Source organism: Triturus cristatus, chromosome 6 (assembly GCF_964204655.1).
Source record: "Triturus cristatus chromosome 6, aTriCri1.1, whole genome shotgun sequence".
NCBI classification, from domain to species: domain Eukaryota; kingdom Metazoa; phylum Chordata; class Amphibia; order Caudata; family Salamandridae; genus Triturus; species Triturus cristatus.
The window spans coordinates 172051148-172070726 of NC_140589.1; the positions used below are offsets into that span (position 1 = coordinate 172051148).

Consider the following 19579-nt stretch of genomic DNA (forward strand, 5'->3'; position numbering starts at 1 on the left):
TCTATTTTACAAAAAGAGGTGGATATGTTACAAAACTGGACTGAGCCTAGGCCTGGTTTCTAGTGTGTAATGGCTTTGCATTGCTATTTTATATTTATACCGGGGATTCCCATCTCGACGACGGGGAATGATTCAAGCATGTGAATCTATGAAAGTTCCAATACTGGAGTAATACAAATATGCCAGCAGATCATTTAGTGAAAGGAGTACCCTAGAACCATAAACGGTACCTTGATTCAGAAAGCGCCATGGGACCAACAACTGGTGGTAAGCATTATGAATGCCCAAAACATACCTAGTCTCAGGGCCACTGTGGTGTAATTACACTCATTACAGTGTTCACTATCTCAAATTGATTACAAATGTTGTTATCAGTCACATACACAGACTTGAGGGTGGAAAAAATCCTGACTTAATAATACGATTCGGAACTCCATCCGGCCTACACATAAACTGGCAGAAGTCCAAAATATTTGCCCTGACTGACGCTACAACACTGATAAATTCCCATTGGAATGGTGCTACAACTCGGTTTCCTATTTGGGGATCCACATCTATAGAGATAAAGAGCAGGTTATGCGCTTTAATCATGGCCCAGCAGTGGATAAACTGACTACCCAGGCTGAGCGTGGCCCGCCTCCCTCTCTCAATGGCGGGCCGCATCGCTCTCATCAAAAGGAACGCGTTACTTACCTGTAACTGCGGATATCCAGTATTGGTATCTTTCATAGATTCACATGCCTGAATCATTCCCCGTCGTCGGGATGGGAGTCCCCGGTAAATAACAAAGCAATGTCTTAGTAGACATATAGAGTAATAGGCCCCAAAAAGGCCTTTTCTTAGTAACATATCCACGTCCTTATGTAAAAAAGGACCAAAGTTTGGCAAGAAGCCAATCAGCTAGCACCACCCTCTAGAACCTTCCTGGAAGGAGCTCTAGTCCCTCAGATTTTCGTAAGCACAGTGCTAAGTAGTTGTATCACTGAGAGATCCAGGCGAACCATTCCAGGGGAGGTGGGTGGGTTGCATGTGAATCTATGAAAGATACCAATACTGGATAACCGCAGTTACAGGTAAGTAACGCGTTCCTTATCCAGTATTAGGGTATCTTTCATAGATTCACATGCCTGAATCAGAGTAGTAAGCAATATTAAGCATATTTCGAAAGGTAGAGTAAATATACAGTCACTAGATAATAACATATCATGTGAAAAATAGAAGCACTAGAAAACAATGACACAGCCAATGTATATATCACAGTGCGAAATGTGCGTAAAAAGGTAAGGATGGTGGGATGAAAAGAAGGGCTCACCTCTAATGAAATAGATGACAGAGTACCGCTTGACCCACTGCAGCATCATGATCTCTGTATCCAGGCAGTAATGCTTGGTGAATGTATGCGGCGTCTTCCATGTGGCCGCTCTACAAATGTCCACAATGAGCACTCCTGCAAACAGTGCCATAGAAGTAGACATTGCCCTTGTGGAATGGGCACGAACTGTTGATCGCAGTGGACGCCCTGCTTGCTGGTGACAGAAGGTGATGGCTGAAGAGATCCAGCGAGAGATACTTTGTTTGGTGAGCGGTAGCCCTTTTCTAGACCTACTGTACGCTACGAAGAGTTGATTAGACTTACAAAATGTTTTCGTTCTATCAATGTAGAACTTCAGGCAGCGCTTAATGTCCAATGAATGTAGAGTTTTCTCCGCTACTGTTTGTGGATTCGGGAAGGATGAACGTAGCACGATAGGTTTGTTAAGATGAAACTGTGATGGAACTTTAGGAATAAATTTCGGATTTGTTCGAAGAATGACCCTATCCTGTTTGAATTGAAGGAAAGGGTCTTGGATTGAGAACGCCTGTAATTCCCCCACTCGCCTTGCCGAGGTAATGGCCAGAAGGAACGCAATCTTCCAGGATACATACTTAAGATCTGCTCTGTGTATTGGCTCAAACCGGTGTTTCATCAGTTGAGCCAGAACCGTGTTGAGATGCCAAGCCGGTGGTATAGGTTTTACTGGAGGGAATGTTCTAAACAGACCTTTAAGGAATTGCTTAATAAGCTTATGAGACCACAAAGATGGACCCGTAGAGGATCTCCTGAAGCGTGATATTGCTGCCAGGTGGACTTTAATGGAGGCATGAGCAAGACCAGATTTTGCCAGATGTAGGAGGTACGGCAAGATTTGTTCCGGGGTGGAAGAGAGAGGGTGTAATTTGTTTGCTTTGCACCAGATACAAAACCTCTTCCATTTTAATGAGTACGTTCTGTTGGTACTATCTGCTCGTGCTCGAGCTAGAATTTGTCTGCAATCCTGAGGAATGTCTAAGCCCTGAAATTCTTTGAACTCAGGAGCCACGCTGATAACTTGAGAGATGCCGGATCCGGATGCTGAACTTGCTGATTGTTGAGCGTTGAGCGTTAGAAGAGATGGAAACGGCTTCAACTTGATTGGCGGTTCCAAGGAGAGGAGGTGAAGTTCCATGAACCAGTGTTGGCGTGGCCAAGCTGGAGCTATCAATATAAGTGTGCAGGGCTCCGCTTTCAACTTCCGGAGCATCCTTGGAATCAGGGGAAACGGCGGAAAGGCGTACGCAAAGACGTTGCACCATGCGATCGAAAAGGCATTCCCCAGAGACCCTTGTTGGGGATGCCAGCTTGCAAAGTGTTGGCATTTGGCGTTTTGCTGGGTGGCGAAGAGGTCCAGAAGAGGGGTGCCCCATCGAGCAAATATGTTGCTGAGGACTATTTGATCCAGCTCCCACTCGTGGCCTGCTGCCTGTCTTCTGCTCAGAGAATCTCCCAACACGTTGTGGGCGCCTGGAACATACTCTGCTCGGAGAGAGATGTTGTGACTGAGCAGCCAGTTCCAAATTTTTTGCGACTCATGAGAGAGTGTTAGCGAACGAGTTCCCCCCTGTTTGTTCAAATAGTGCATTATCGTGGTATTGGTTGTTCGGACAAGCACTAGGGAGTTTTTGATTCGTGGAAGGAAAGCCACCAGAACTAGATAGACTGCGCACTGCTCTAGAAGATTTATGTGAAGTGCCTTCTCGGAAGGGGACCACTTTCCGCTTATCTGTAGTTCTTGAAGGAAAGCCCCCCAGCCCTCTAAGGAGGCGTCTGTGGTGATGATATGCGGAGCAGCAGGAAGCAAGAAAGGCAAGCCTTGAGAAAGGTTCTGGGGGCAAATCCACCACCGTAGAGCCTTTTTGATCGCAGGGGTCACCTGGCTGACGTCGTCGAAGGACCCCGTACACTGGACCCATTGATCCGACAGCGCTTCTTGAAGGGGTCGCATATGAAGACGACAATGCGGAACTAATAGGATGCAAGAAGACATCATCCCGAGTAGGGATTTGAAGAGACGCACTGACAGCGTCTTCTTGGACATTATCCGGAGCGCCAACGACTGAAGTTTGTCTTTGCGTTCCTGTGATGGAAATGCCTTCCTTTGTATGGTGTCGAGTGTAGCGCCCAAAAAATTCATGCGCTGAGACGGCTGAAGGACGGACTTGTCCCGATTGAGAGTCAGCCCCAGAGAATTGAAAAGCCTCAGACAGGCGCTGGAAGACCTGGACGCGCCTTCTAGAGATGGAGATTTGACGAGCCAGTCGTCTAGATATGGGAAGACTTGATGGTGATGCTGGCGTAGATATGCAGCCACTGGAGCTAGACATTTGCCTTAGCCAACCTTGGCGTCGCAGGACAGCTGCGCCCGCAAGTTGGCGGAATCCGGTTGAAGCAATATCCGTTGCGCAGTCTATAATTTCAGAGGCAGCTCTTTCCCCCTCTAGCAAGATCTTCTTTGCCTCTTCTTTTGACTCCTCAGGTAAGTCTGTCAAGTATGGCGCAATGTCTGCCCACATCTGTCGATTGTAACGCCCCAACAGTGCTAGGGCGTTGGAAGCACACACTGTTAAAGCCGACATTGAGGAAAAACGTTTGCCGATGTTTTCTAGCCGCCTAGCCTCCTTATCTGGTGGAGCCGTCAACAAAGCAGATGGGTTTTTTGACCTCCTCTGTGCGGCCTGGGTAATGACAGAGTCCGGCTTTGGATGGCCTATGAGACAAGCCGGAGCAGTGTCTGGCGCTTTATATTTTTTATCCAGCCGTGGTAAAACTGGAGGGACCGAGGAAGGATTCTGCATAATCTTTATGCCTTGTTCTCAAATGTAGTCTATCATAGGGATTGCACGGACAGACTTTTTAAAAGGTTTCTTGAAATCGTAGAGGAAACAATCCTGTTGGTGCGAGGGCATAGGTATCTGAAAGCGCTGGGCCGCTCTCTCTATGATATTATGAAAACCGCCAATGTCCTCCGGCGGCGAGTCGGCTGTGGTAGGGGCAGGAGAAACTGGGCAGGGAAGAATGTAGTCATCCCATTCGTCCTGATGAGATTGGACATCCTGAAGCTCTCCTTCTTCAGGCTCCTCTTCATCGTCGTCATCTGTGGTGAGACGAGGTGGTGGTGTGACAGCCTCTGACTGCAAAACCAATGGAGGCGGTCGTGGCCTTGGTGTTGGAGGCCCAACCGGCTTCGGGGAAGGAGCCGGGGTCGGAAACCGTTGCTTATAATCAGATATCAGGAATTAGAGATCCGTGACGAGAGACGCAGGCAGACAAGCCATAGAAGGTAGAGGCTGCGCATATTGCTGAGGTGAAACCTCCTGATATTCCTGTTCAGTGTCCTCATAGTCAGAGATATCCTGATATTTTACGTGCAGTTGCGATGGACTTGTCGCAGCAGGGAACATACTGCCGTCATCCGAGTCTTACTCCTCAAAAAGTTGAGCCGGAGGCAAGGTTGGGACCCTACTAGGTGAAGTGAGGGCCGGAGTCAGTGCACGTTTAGTTGTTTTGAGGTGCACATAAGTACTTTGCACATCAGAGTCCATATCCGTCGACGGGCCCGTCGACGGTAGAGTCGTAGACGGTGTAGTATGGACAGGCATCATTGACATTTGAGATGTCGTCGACGAGGTCATCGTCGACAGTGTCGTCGTCAACGATGATGATGATGTTCGCTCCGTCGACGATGACGTCGACGGCGAAGGCTTCGTCGACGGTGTCCTCGTCGACAATGATGTCGACGTCGACGAGGGACCTTTCGTCGATGGTGTCGTCGTCGATGCTGTCGTCGGCGATCGCAGTGTCGACTGCAGCTTAACTGACGACGATGACTTTTTAATTTTTAGCGTCGACGAGCTAGATTTACCAGCCGTCGACGATGGAGTGGTCGTCGTCGATGTAGTCAAAGACTGGGATGCGACAGACGTAGATATTGTCGCCGTCGACGAGGTAACATGGACTGCCGTCGATGGAGATCTCCTCGTCGATGAGGCCACAGTCGACGAGGTCGTCGTCGTCGACGGGGTGGAAACTGGCTTCTTAAAGGCATGTTGCACATCCTGAGGAGAAGCAATCCCTGGCAGAGGCATGGCCAGGACCTCTGAAGACTTTTTGTGCGTCTTCTTTTGAGGTGGCTGTGAAGAAGGGCCCGGAGATGACACCCTTGGTCACTTTTGTGAGGAGTGAGAGGAGATAGTAGAACCTTCACTTTCCTCAGAGGACACAACAGTTTCCTTGTCCTTAAGTCTTTGCAGCCAAATTAAAAGGTGCCCTTCGCGGTCTTTAAGGAAAAGGTACGACATACCTTACAGTCCTTCGAAGTGTGGCTAGGATAAAGCCTCTTTTTCCCACAGGAAGCACAGGACCTGAACAGTCCCTTCTTCGGGGTATCAGCCATGACGAAGCCAAGTAATCCTCACAGAAAATGTAAGTTTGAGCAAGACACACTGGAAATCCAGAAGAAATGAGCAGAGCTCAGTGGAGACTCCCTTAGCACGACATGCGGTAGAAAATCTGAGGGACTGGAGCTCCTTCCAGGAAGGTTCTAGAGGGTGGTGCTAGCTGATTGGCTACTTGCCAAACTTTGGTCCTTTTTTACATAAGGACGTGGATATGTTACTAAGATAAGGCCTTTTTGGGGCCTATTACTCTATATGTCTACTAAGACATTGCTTTGTTATTTACCGGGGACTCCCATCCCGATGACGGGGAATGATTCAGGCATGTGAATCTATGAAAGATACCGTAATACTGGATAAAGGTGGTATTGCCCCAATTTTTATATCTTTAAAAAATATATATTTCTATTCCATTGACGAATGTGTTTTTTGCAGCACTTTGTAGTACACTTAAATGTCTAATTTGGGGAAGTAAGCAACCCCCAATTGGGTGGAACACTTTAATACTTCCGAACAAATGCGATGGCCTCTGAGTTCCTCATTTGCACCTATACTTTTTAGTGGCGCAGTTATGCCAGACACTGGTATCATGCAGACACACGAATACTGTATGCCAGGCCCAAAATAGATCTTGCCGCCTCGATACCATTGAGAGTGTTATTACCAATGGGACTAAAGTGGGTTCCCACAAGACATACAAATAGTATCTACAACTAGCTGGGTCTGGAAAAGACCGATACTCCCAGGCACTCCCACTCACAGCTAATCCCTGGCTACCTATGACACAAGAGAAACTAGTCCAAAGCAGCCTTCTGAAGTACTCATACATTTGGAGATCTATTCCCTGAGGATCACATATTTTCCCGCACAGAAGATGTGCGATTTCGGGAAGCTCCCTATATGGACCACTTTGTTCTGCAGCGCCTCCACGAGGCACTTAGGGTCCAGGTTCCAACTTATCCCTGGCCCCCGATGAGTTCCCACTGCTGACATTGGTCATTACAGACGCAGATGGAGGCTGACTAATCTCAAGATTATATCGCGGGTACCTGGGCCTATTGCTGACCCATGATACTAAACTTCGAACTAAATGGGAAATGAATCTGGGACATCTGTTAACCAACCAAATGTGGCATGTTTGTTGTACACAGACACGTTTAGTGTAATGTAACCATCGACACAAGCTGATACACTACAAATTCCTGCTACAAGCATATATCACACCAGCTAAACGGTCTCACATAGACCCAACTAAATCACCAGAATGCCCAAAATGTCACGCATTGATAGCAGATTTTGCCCATATACCATGGAGCTGCGGGAAGATAGCATCCTAATGGGGAGGAAGTTTTATTCAAACTTACTCTTATGACATGGATCACTATGGAGCCCTCTCCCTCATTGGCCCTACTTGGATACCTACCCAACGTACCTAAAACGTGACGGCATTTTGTGGCCATTTTCCTTCTCCACTCCAAAAGAGAAATAGCTATAGCTATACATTAGGGAACTAACACTCACCTACTATTGAAGCCTGGATTAAAAGTTTCATATACTGTGACACTAATAGTGAGCTCTATGCATATCTCCTACCACCCACCTCTAGTCCTAAGACTAACTGGCAACCCCTAAGAGACTATCTCCTAAGCCTGGACTCTCCGGCTAGCACCACAACACAGTGAACGTTCTCCTACATGCACCGGAGATACCACAGGTATTACTACATGACATCAATGGGAAATTTCCCATCATCTGAGGTACTGACTTTATAATGCCCTATCTTGTTCTGATTTTGCTTTTCTTGCTACGTTTTCTATTAATTCCTCAACGTCAGAGACCTGTATTGAGAAAGTTATTTCTTTACTCCTCAAGAAGGAGCAGTGATGTAAGTGTATCGCACTGTGGAAAAACTGAAAAATAAAGTTTAAAAATTAAAAAGTTTTGGAAAATTGGCAAACTTTTCATTTTGCCCAGTTTGCAAAGATTATTGGGTTTACTAGTTTGACCTAACATTATTTGCAGTAGATATTGTCCGCATAAAAAACAAGTTGGGTAGATTTACAAAAAGGTCTTGTCCTTTGTAGGTAAATCTTCAAGCATCATTTGATGTCCAAAGAATGGAGAGCTCTCTTAGGTGTAGGAGAGCAGGAAAAAATGAAGGCAAGACCACTGGTTCATTTAGATGGAACATGGTAGGTACCTAAGGGATGAACGAAGGATTAGAGCGGATCACCACTCTGTCATGCTGAAACTGTAAGTAAGGCTCCGTTGCACTGAAAGCCTAAATTTCGCGAATGCGTCTAGCAGACGTGATGGCTACGAGAAAAGCCACTTTCCAAGAGAGGTATTTCAAATCACAAATGTGAATTGGTTGGAATGGTGATTTCATGAGGTGCGACAAAACAATGTTAAATCGCCAGAGCACCAGAGGAGGTTGAACTGGTGGGTAGGCTCTAAAAAGACCTTTCATAAATTCTTTCACTACTCTGCTGGATCATAAAGACAACTAATTTGGACGTCTCCCATACCTCAAAATTGCTGCCAAATGAACTTTAACCGAAGAGTGGGAAAGGCCAGCCTTGGCCAGAGATAAGAGATATGGCAAAACGTCCTCCGGAGGAGAAGAGAGTGGATGGCAAGAGTGTTTTGCACACCAGGAACAGTATCTTTTCCATTAGGCGAGTAACATTTGACAGTGGAGGGAGCACAGGCCTTGCTAAGTATCGAACCGCACTCCTCTGAGATAGTTAAGTCACCAAACTCCGTGTGGTGAGGAGCCAGGCCGACAAGTGAAGAGAGTGAATCTGTGGATGAACCACTTGGCCTTGATCCAGGGAAAGCAGATGTTCCGTAGGATGAAGACGGATTGGAGAAGTCTCTGTTAGGCGAAACAGCTCTGTGAACAAGTATTGCCTTGCCCACGCCAGAGCAATGAGAATGATGCGGCAGGGCCCCCATTTCATCTTCTGTAGAACTTTTGGTATTAGTGTGAATGGAGGAAACGTGTAAGCAAACTCTCCTTCCCAGGAAAAATGGAAGGAGTTCCCCAGAGAACCTGGCTGAGGAAATCTGATGGCATAGAATTCGCATTTTTTATTGAGTGATGTATCGAACAGATCCAGGGTTGGTAATCCCCAACATTGAAATACCTTTCCCAGCTGAACGGCGTCCAACTCTCATTTGTGACACTGCTTGGTGACTCTGCTGAGTGAATCGGCTCATTCGTTTAGCAGCCCTGGAATGTTCTGGACTTGTATCGATATGTTGTGGTGTATCAGCCAATTTCAGATTCGCTGTGTCAGGCTTGAGAGAGCCGGAGATCTCGTCCCCCCTTGTGTCTGCAGATAGAACATGGGGGTTGTTTTGTCTGTGCGGATGAGAATCGACGGTCCCTTTGTCCTTGGTAGAAAGGATCGGAGTGCTTGTAAACTGCTTTCAGCTCCAACAGGTTTATGTGGCATAAAGACTCCTGGTCTGACCACCTCCCATGGACCTGAAGATCCTGGAGGGGAGCTCCCCATCCTTCCATGGAAGCATCCGTTGTCATTATCAACAATGGTTTCGCTGAGAGGAAGGATAGGCCTTGTGAGAGATTGCTTCCTAATGTCCACCAGGACATTGCTCTGATCATCTCCGGCGTGACTGACACGGTGTCGTCGAAGGAGCCTTGAGCTTGAATCCATTGGGAGTCGAGTTGCTCCTAAAGAGGTCTTATCCATAATCGACAGTGAGGTATCAACGGGATGCAAGATGACATCATCCCCAACATTGACTTGTAATTCCTCACAGAAACACACCTTCTTGAGGAAAGGGACTGAACCATCCTTTGAAGACGAGAAATTCTTTACTCTGTGGGAAAGGCCATTGAGTGGCTGGTATCTAACATCGCTCCCAGAAACACCAGTGACTTGGAGGGGAAAAGAGAGGACTTTTCACTGTTAAGATTGAGACCCAGAGGTGAAAAAGGCGAAGACAGGCGCTTGTGGACTTCCTGGCACCCTGAAAGGATGGGGACTTGACCAACCAGTCGTCCAAGTAGGGAAAAACCTGGTGCCCGGAATGCTGGAGATAGGCCACCACTGGCACCAGACACTTGGTGTAAACTATGGGCACTGAAAAGTAGCACATTGAACTGGTAGTGGCCTCCTGCCACTTGGAACCTGAGGAAACAATAGTGCTTTGGATGAATGGGAATACGGATGTACCCATCCAGAAGATCCAGGGGGGTCATGTAATCTTCTGTATCCTGGAGCGGCAACATCCTGAAAGGCTGACTTTTGATGAACTTGTTCAACAACCTGAGGTCCATAACTTGCCTCCATTTTCCAGTCTTAGAAACCTAGGTTGCGCTGACCGCGTGGCACTACTTTGATTGTCTGTTTGTCGCAAAGGAGATTTATTTCTCTTTTGAGAAGCACCAGATGATGGTGAGGAGTCTTCCTTGGAGGGAAATTCTGAGGTTTTTGAATAAATTCCAGGGTGTGACCATGATTGAAGATGTCTACACCTATCTGTCGAAAGAAATGGTGTCCCACTGAACAAAGAATTTGAAGCAGTTTTGAGACAATTGGAGTGGGACTGGAGCGAAGGGTGCCTGAAAATTCTCATTGCCTTCTGCCTGTATCATGGGATTTTCCTCCAGTGTGGGGCGCCTTTGTTCCGGAGCCCTTGTGTAAGCTTGTGCGGGTGTCTGATGAAAGGACTGCGCAGAATATTGAGGCCGGAAACCCTGCTGATAGTAGGGCTGAAAGCGCTGCTGGGGCCGAGATGCAAATTGGCCCCTTCCCCTTTAGGAAGAGAACTTCTTCTGCTGCAGAATGGCTTAGGATTTCGCCGTATATATGTCTGATTTAATAGCTTGAATCGCCTCATCCACATGTTTACCAAAAAGGTCTTCTCTGTCGAACGACATGTGAAGCACCTTAGCTTGGACTTCTGGGTGGAATGTCGTTGTTTTCAGCCAACCCTGTCTGCGGAACATGGCAGCACCCGCCATCTGCATAAAGGCGGTAGAATAGATGTCCAGCGCCACATCAATGACTTCCGATGAGGCTCTCTCACCCTATGAGAGTATTTCTTTTGCCTCCTTCTTGTCCTCAGGCAGAAATTCTACAAAAGGAGCAAAGTCTGACCACATCTGCCTATCATAACTCCCAAGGATGGGCATTGCATTGGAGGCTCTGATGGCCGTTGCCGCCAGTGGGGAAAATCTCTTCTCAATATTGTCTAACCTGTGCCCTTCCTTGTATGGCCGAGTGGTACATGGCGAAGCAGGGCTCTAAGATCGCCTTTGAGCAGCTTGCATTATTATGGAATCAGGCTTTGGATTGCCAATGAGGCATGCAGGAGAGTCTTCAGGCGCCCGGTACTTTTTGTCTAATTTTGGAATAACTGCCAGCACAGAATTTGAGTTTATCAGCTTAAGGCCTTCCTGCCACAGGAAGTCAACAATAGGGAATGCCCTAACAGAACGCCGCGTGGCAGCCTTGAAATCATACAAGAAGCATTCCGCTTGCTTGACCGGCATGGGGAGATCAAAGCGTTTTGACACCCTTTCTAGAAGGTCGTGGAAGCCGCCGATATCTGCTGAAGGAGAATCAGCCAATGGTAGGTGGGAAAAGGCGTGTGTGTGCCACATAGTCAATCCACTCATCATGGACTTCAGAATCCACTAGTAGCTCCCCTGCCTCCAATTATTGGTCACCGCTGTCTAATGTTTGAGCAGGAATCCGCAGGGGAGGTAAGGATTCCTGTTTTGGTGGTGCAGGTGGAACTTCCTGATCTGGGATATCGACAGGATCCTCCTGTAGAGCAACTGGCTTTTGAGCTACATTAGCGTCAGGGAAACGTTTATAGTAGTCACTGAGCATCATACGCAAGTCCGTGACCAAAGACATCGGAACATTAATGGAGGGTTCCTGCTGACAGTCCTCCTCTTCCTGCTCATAATAGGGTAATGCTCCTGAAAAGTATCCAAGTGGTTGCATGCTTGTGCCTCCTCTGTCTGAGAAGGAATATTCACCTTCCAAATAGGCAGAAGGGTCATCGCGTTGCTCTTCTTCCTCTGATCCTTGGCACTTGACTAAGTTGAGAAGGGCTGTATGCGGGACCATAAGGACCTTTATGCTCCGATTCCTGGAAATCCAGGAGGCGAGAAGCAGGCAGTGACGAAATCTTGGAGAAGTCCTGCAACAATGATGGAATTATTTTTTGAAGCTGGCATGTCAATTTTCTTCGTTGACGGGATTGTCGACGGTATCGTAGGAAGTAACGCCGTCAGTCACTGCACTGACGGTGTGTAAATGTTCGTCGACGTGGGGAGACGCTCGTCGACTACGCAGCACTCAACTGAACCGTCAATAGCAAAGCTCTCGACAACGTAGAACTCCTCATAGAAGCTGCCGACATCACTACCACAGCCATCGTCATCCTGACCATTGATGTAGAAACCGTCAACGGAGCTCTCATTTCAACAGTCTTAGGCGGAGAATGCCTCGTCGACGAGCCCGTCGACCGGCGGATTTTCTCTGAGGGAGTATGTGGTGCAGATGGAGGTGCAGAACCAGATCTCTTAAGGGCATGAGAAGAGCCAGGTTGCTTCTTTTTCACCCTTTTCTCCACAGAAGCCTCCTTGCTCTGAGATCTTGACTTTTTTGTCTCTCTCTGGACAGAAGGAGGATCTTCCTTCCTTTTCTTAGAGGGGGTATGAGGCCTCTCCTCACTCTCGGAGTCAGAATCCTTAACAAATGTTCTCTTTTGAAGCCATAGAAGTAGTTTTCCCTCCCGATCTTTGAGGGTTTTTGAAGAAAAGGTTCAGCAGCGCTTACAGTCTCTAGGCTTGTGATCCGGATAAAGGTAGCATAAGCACTCTTAATGAGGATCTTCAGAGAAGAGCCTGGACTTTCCACAAGTCTTGCAGGGCCTAAACAGGCCCTTTTTAGACTCAGATATTATGCAGCAAACGCAGAACCAAAAAGGTAAACTCACTTTCTAGCAGCACTTCCGTTGAAGAGAAGGTTGAGGAAATGGAACTGCTAGCTGAAAGTTGAACATTTATTTATTAAGGAGTTTTATATAGCGCTGGCCAGACCCGAAGGTATCAGAGCGCTTTACAACATTTGTAACGAGGAAATCACACAATATAGCAGTAGTATACATATTGTAGTATACATATTGGCTCGTGGCACTTAGGAAGTCTCAGCGCACTGTACAACATTCAAGCAAGGAAGTCACAAGTCTCCTTCAGGGAGGGGGGGATAGACAGAGGAGACGGGTGAGGTAGAAGTCTTAATGTCAAAGTGTCTGTGTGCTGCACACACAGACACTTGAGGCAAAGAATGAGGAAGAGGTCTTTGAGCTGTTTATTGAATTTTTCAAAGGAGGGGGTAGTCCTGATATGGACTGGGATGGAGTTCCATATTTTGGGTGCATTTCCAGAGAAGGAACGGGCTGAGTTTTTGGTTTGCGAGTTTTCGGAGGGATGAGGAGTAGAGTGTTGGAACTTCTGAGGCTCCTTGTCTGACCGGCTTTCTTGAGTTTAGAGGCCAGGTAGGTGGGTTTCCCTGTGTGCAGGGCTTTGTTTGTGAGGCTGGGAGTTCTGAAATTGGCACGCATTTCGACTGGGAGCCATTTTAACTCTGAGTGCGGTCGAGATGTGTTCATATTTCTTTATTCCGGTGACCATTCTGGCTGCTGCATTGAGAGTTGTTCTGAGGGGAGCTAGGTGGGATTTTGCTGTACATGAGAGGGTTGCATTTCCATAGTCTAGTCTGGACAGCACCAGGGATTGGGTAGCTTGTTTGAGGTCATTGTGCAGGATGAAGAGTTCTATTTTGTTGAGTAGCTTCAGGTTGAGGAAGGCGCGCTTTGCGGTGTTCTTGATGTGTTTGGCCATGTCTAGTTTTGTGTCCAAGGTGTTTCCCAGCGATGTTACGGAGTCAGACAGGGTGATATTGCCGTTGAGAGCATCTACAGCTTTTAGCCTTTCTATGATTTGGGGGTTCTCCGCTTTGTTAGAAATGAGGAGGATTTCCGTTTTCTATTGGTTGAGTTTCAGGTGATTTAGTGAAAGCCAGTGTTGGACTTCTCTTAGAGTGTCATTGAGTCTCTGAATGGCATCAATGGAGGAGGTTTCAAGATAGATCTGGGTGTCGTCTGCACATACGTGGAAGGTGATTTTGGGTTTTTTGAGTATGGTGGTCAGAGGTTCCATGTAGATGATGAAAAGTTGTGGGGAAAGAACTGATCCTTCAGGGACACCCCTGCTGACAGGGTATAAGTCAGACGAGAAGTTTTTGATTTTTATTCTTTGGGTGCAGTTCTGGAGAAAGGAGGAGAAAGACCACCTCTTCTACACCTACCCTTTCTTGAAGTACCTTAATGAGTAGATTATGGCCAACCGTGTCGAAGGCTGCCGATAAGTCAAGGAGTATGAGTAGGCAGCATTGGTCCGAATCGAGTGACTTGTAGATATCGTCTATGACATTAAGGATCGCTGTCTCTGTGCTGCAGCCTTTTCTGAAACCTGATTGGTGGGGGGTCTAGAAGGTTGATGCTGTCCATGTGTTGAGTCAGTTGTATGAGAACACACCTTTTCAGGATTTTAGCTAGGAGAGCGAGATTGGAGACGGGTCTGAAATTATTCAGATCATTAGTGTCCAAGCCTGGGTTTTTCAATAATGGCGTGACTTTACCCATGTTGAGGCAGTCCGGAATGACTCTGGTTCGTAGGGAGCTGTTTATGATCATGGAGGTGGAGATCAGTTTGACTATCTCTGCTTCGGAGATGGGGATGAAGGATTTCCAGAGTTTTGAGGGGTGCTTGGGTACGATATCTTCTGTTCCTCGGGAAAGGCTCCTGTATGGGGGAGTGCGGTTGTCATCTAGGGAAAGCTCAATCTTGGTGATTTTGTCGTTGAAGAAGTTGGCGAAGTTTCCGCACAGGTCTGTGGAGGCCTGAGCTGAGGAAGACAGGGGCTTGGAAGTTTGTTGCCTAATGAGGTTGAAGAGTTCTTTGGGTCTGTTTTTTGCGTTGTCTAGAGCGTTGAAAAAAAGGAAGTTTTTTCGTTCCTGATGTGTTTTTGTACTTCCTACGTACTGGTTTGAGTTGATCGCAGAAGGTTGAGGACAGGTTGTTCCTCCAGAGCCTTTCTGTAGCTCTTAGTTGTCTTCTTTCGGAGTTTACGTCTGTGTTGAACCAGGATTTAGATGGAGTGTTCCTGACTCTTTTTAGTTTCAAGGGGGCTAATTGGTCCAGAATGGAAGTCATGGTTGTATTGTAGTGGGAGATGAGTTATGTTGTGTAGAGATCATCTGTGGAGATGGGAAGGAGAGAGCTTACCCTTTTCTCCAGGAGCGCCAGGGGAATCTGAGTTAGATTTCTCGACCATTGGGGGGGGGGGGGTCTTACATGGGGGGTTGGCATAGGATCGTTTGGTTGATATGGAATAGGATGATGTGGTGGCCGGACCAGTCAACGGGCAGGATGTGGTTGATCGTGACTATGTCGCGTTGGGCAATATTGGCATCCAAGATTGATCCTCTGTTATGGGTTTCCTCTGAGCACTGTTGTGTAAGGTTGTTGTTGTGTAGAAGATCATTCAAGGTTTGGATTAGCAAGTTGTTTTTGAGGTCACCTAGAATTAAGTTGTTTGAGTCTCGCAGTGAGCAGTGAGTTATCAGGTCGGACAGGTGTTCACCAAATGCGGTGGTGTTGCCTGGCGGATGATAGAGGAGATGGCAGACTAGTATTTTGTTGTCACTCGTCTTAATGTTGGCGGTTATACATTCAAAGTGTTGTAGTTGAAGGTGTCCATTTCCATCACGGAGACGTTGTTCTTGTGTATGATTGCTATACCCCCTCCTCGCTGTTTTTTTTCTCTCTTTGTTGATGATTGCAAAGCCTGGGGGCACAAGCATGCACATGAACTCGTTTAGCCATGTTTAGGTGATGAACATGATGTCTATGTCATGGGTGAGGATGGTTTCTGCCAGCTCTGTTGCATGTTTGGTGGCTGATCTGCAGTTTAGCAGCATGCAGTTGGTGGAGGTTCCCCCGTTTTTGTGTTTCTTCATTAGGGGGGCCCTGGGAATGTTGGTGTGAAGTGAGTGGGTCTTAAGGCCCTGGAAGGGGAGTGGTCTCTTCTGAATCCAGTGATGACTTGGATCTTAGATTTTGGGGTGACAATAGAGGAAGTGTCATAGGAGGAGGCAAGATCTAACGCTTCACTCGTGGACATTGCAGCTCTTGTCTTTTTGGGTCTGTGTGTCTGGTTCAGGAGAGGTGTTGAGTTCCACCTGGGACACAGAGCCTTTGAAGGTCTTTGATGTTTAGTACTGAACAAAGTGGGGGTCAGGTGATGGTGTTGGCTAGGCTCTCGGATTGTGGTGAGGTTCAGTAAGATTTCGTTAAGGCCCAGTATTACAGTTTCTAGCTGGCTTTCCAGCAGAGAGAGACGCTGCATCGTCTCTTCAGAGGAGGGGGTGTTCTGGGCGGGTCGTCCAGAGAACGAGAGAGCTTGTCATGGATGTACTGCTTTTGGTGTTCGTGTTGCCAATGTTGTCTCTGTGTGGAGCCATGGGCGTGGGGTGTGAAGGATCGCGTCGGAATTCCAGCATCCTCTTGCGAGTAGGTAGAGAGAGGGAGTTGGGAGTCTTTGACTGTGGGTTGGGGTCACTAGTTGTTTGTTGGGGGAGATGGTATGAGGAGGGAGGGGGTTGGTGATAGTCGGCAGGGGGTTGGAGAGCCTCATTGGGGGCGTACCTTTGGTTTGTATTGGAAAGGGGGCATGAAAAGTTCAAGGTAGAAACACTGTGACTGAGCAGAGCTCACATACGAAGTGCAGTAAGAAATCTGAGGTATGGTGACCCTGCAGTGGCTGGATACTCTGGGTCTATGATGTGATTGGCTGGAGTTTGGATGTTCTTTAATGAGGTTAACTGGTTACTAAATGCTATGGATTTTCAAGGGAGATTAGCCTTTAAGCTTTATACTGCTATTTTACGGTTACCGTGAGACTCCCACCATGACGACGGGGAAGATTCAAGCATGCGAATCTATAAAAGATACAATACTGGAGAAAACATGTTTTTGCAAAATAACTTTCATACTAAATTATTTTGCATAAGAATGTTATCATTATAGTGTTTTTGCCACAAACCGTTTGTTAGCAGATGTGTTCTCCCATTATTTGTTTTCTTTTTTTAAACTTCAGCTAGTTCATGAAGATGACAATGTGTTAAATCCCTTAACTTTGCACATCCCTAAACCGGACAGCAAGTCTGGCTCTATTCTATTCATAGCCATCCCCATTCTTGAAACGACTCTTGCAAACCCCTCCTGCAAACAGTTGCCATATTCTTAAAAGAGTCTCCTTAATGTTGCTGCCTTTTCTAGACCAAGTAAATGGAGCGGTGATTGAAACAGTCCTTAACAACCAATGCCAAATGGATAATAATGGAGCTGGCTGTGGATGATGGCTACAAAAACCAGAGGGACAGATGTTTGTTCCGATTTCTAGGAGTTGTCTATGTGGTGGCCATCGACCCACTCACTATCCACCCTGGTAAAATATGCAGAGAATCTCAGCTTTGTATTTGATAACCAATTGTTAATTCTGACCGAGTCAACTTAATTTCCGCTGGTTGCTTTTTTGTTTATCTCATGGTGAAATGGAAAATTATTCTGGCTGCCAACTCCTGCAGGACATCAGTCCAATCTGCCGTAGTATGTAGTCATTACTATATAAACTATGTTTTCTTTCAATTTCCAATTTATTTAATTCCAAGCCCTTTAAACCCTTTGCCATGATCTAATGGAACTACTAGCAAGAGTTTTAATCAGTCTCAATATCTGTAGAGAAAAGATTCTAAGAAGTCCACTAAATCAAAAGTTTTAATTTGGCAATGTCACGGATATCCCAAGAATGTGCACTGCCAATGTCCGAACATTTTTTTCATTGATTTCTGCCTTAGGGCAGACATTACCCATGAAAGTTGTACTTCTGTGCTTGGAAAGGCTGAAAATGAGGATTCTAAAATAGTGCAGGAAATGGGAACCTTACTTACCTGATATGGTCTAACCAGGATAGGATCTCTACTCAGACAATTATAGCCACATTACCTGTATGCAAATTCTTTCACTCAGTATCCTTATTTGAATTATTAGAGGGTAGGTATTGGAAACTTGAATACCTACACTTGACAAAAATTCACTAAATGGGTGATTACAGAATGAAATGATTCAAATACGCTTGGTTAAACCGATAAATACACACTAGAATACATAGGTTTATGCTATACAAAATCATATACTACAGAATCTTTCACAACTCACCATATCAACCTGGGTTCGAAATCTGTGCGTCCTTCCAAATGCTTTTGTATGGATGTCAGCACTTCCAAGGGAAACTTTTCCCTGTTGGCGAGTAAGTAATTCAAAGCATACACATCTGCATCAGTGATGATAAACCTGTGGCTAAAAACTGAAAAACAATATTTATATATTTATGAGTGAACTAGAAGCCAAATGAATGTAAACACAAGTACATGGGGGCTTTTTTACAGCCCTGTGCGCTGCCAGAACATCAGTTCTGTTTAAAGTTCCAGCAGCGTGAGTGCAGAGCCATATTTACAATGCCACGAAAACCCACCCTGAGTGGCTTTTCATGGCCTTGTAGATATACTGTTAGGCAATGCAGCACAAGTCGCTGCATTGACTCACTCTGCATTAGGGAAACATACCATGGGCACTGCGGTGGGTGTTCCCACTCAACACATGGTTTTTGACCCATTTCCAGACTTACAACACCGCGTAAATCTAGGAATGCGTCACAACTGTGCTCCTCCACAGGGAAGGCATAACAATTATTTTTGCGCAGGAAGGTGCCCCTTCCTGTACAAAAACAATTGTGGCAACAAACGGAGACATTTGTGCGTCAGAGCAGTTGAAGAGGATAGGAATGTGCCATATCTCAGAGACAGCACATTCCTGGCCTTTTCTTTGGACCAGGACTCTGTAGTCAACATGCCGACACTTTGACTCACTGCAGAACTAAGAGAAGAAATGGACCCAAAATCATGGATGAGGGAATAGCACAAGCCATAAAGGCAATGCCAACAGGGAAAGCCCCAGGAGATATATAGGTTGGGTGCTGAAGAAAGAGGTCTTCACCCAGAATTTATTAGAGCTTGCATTTCTCTAATTCCTAAACCAGATAAGGCTCCCTTGTTCTGTGTAAACCTAAGACCTATATCCTTAATCAACTGTGACATAAAAGCATTGGCAAAAGCCCTAGCAACAAGACTGAGAAGAGTCATCCATCTCCCAGTACACAAATATGCAAGGAACAAAATGAGAGCCTCTGATGAAATAAATAGAGAAGGTATTATTGAGGTGGCTCACGCACTCCAGTTTAAACTTAGTTGCATGTATAGTTATATTATTTGCTAACTTCTAGGCGTGCAGTAAGGTATCGCTTTCTGATCGAAGGCTTGTCCAAAATGTTTAGAGAAAGCGCTCCCCCCTAGGGAAGCGTCCCCTAGTTGCACTGCTGGATTCCCATTTGGGAGAAGTTTATCCAATTTCGGAATCTAAATTCAAACTACTGTGATTCCACTTAGCTTTTCAATGTATTCTTTTAGTGTATCTTCACATTCATGAACTTTCACCATTTCATGTGTATATTGATCAATAGATCCATTCATGAAACAATCATCAGGTTGAACAATCCCAAGGCATTTCGGTCTAGAATAGCCCTTCCTCAGGGGGTTTTTAGTTCTGAAAAATAATGCGATGGCATGATGTGAGAAAAGGGCTGTCGAGATTCAT

General features: G+C 46.2%; 1 protein-coding gene across 1 annotated transcript in view; it reads right to left on the minus strand.

The window, feature by feature from the left end:
* The window catches only part of EFHC1 (EF-hand domain containing 1), a 255895-nt gene that overhangs the window by 16755 nt on the left and 219561 nt on the right, over nucleotides 1–19579 (minus strand). Inside the window, exon 9 of the mRNA XM_085610443.1 lies at nucleotides 18086–18233. Coding sequence (XP_085466569.1) covers nucleotides 18086–18233 — 148 coding nt within the window. The remainder of the gene's footprint in view (nucleotides 1–18085; nucleotides 18234–19579) is intronic.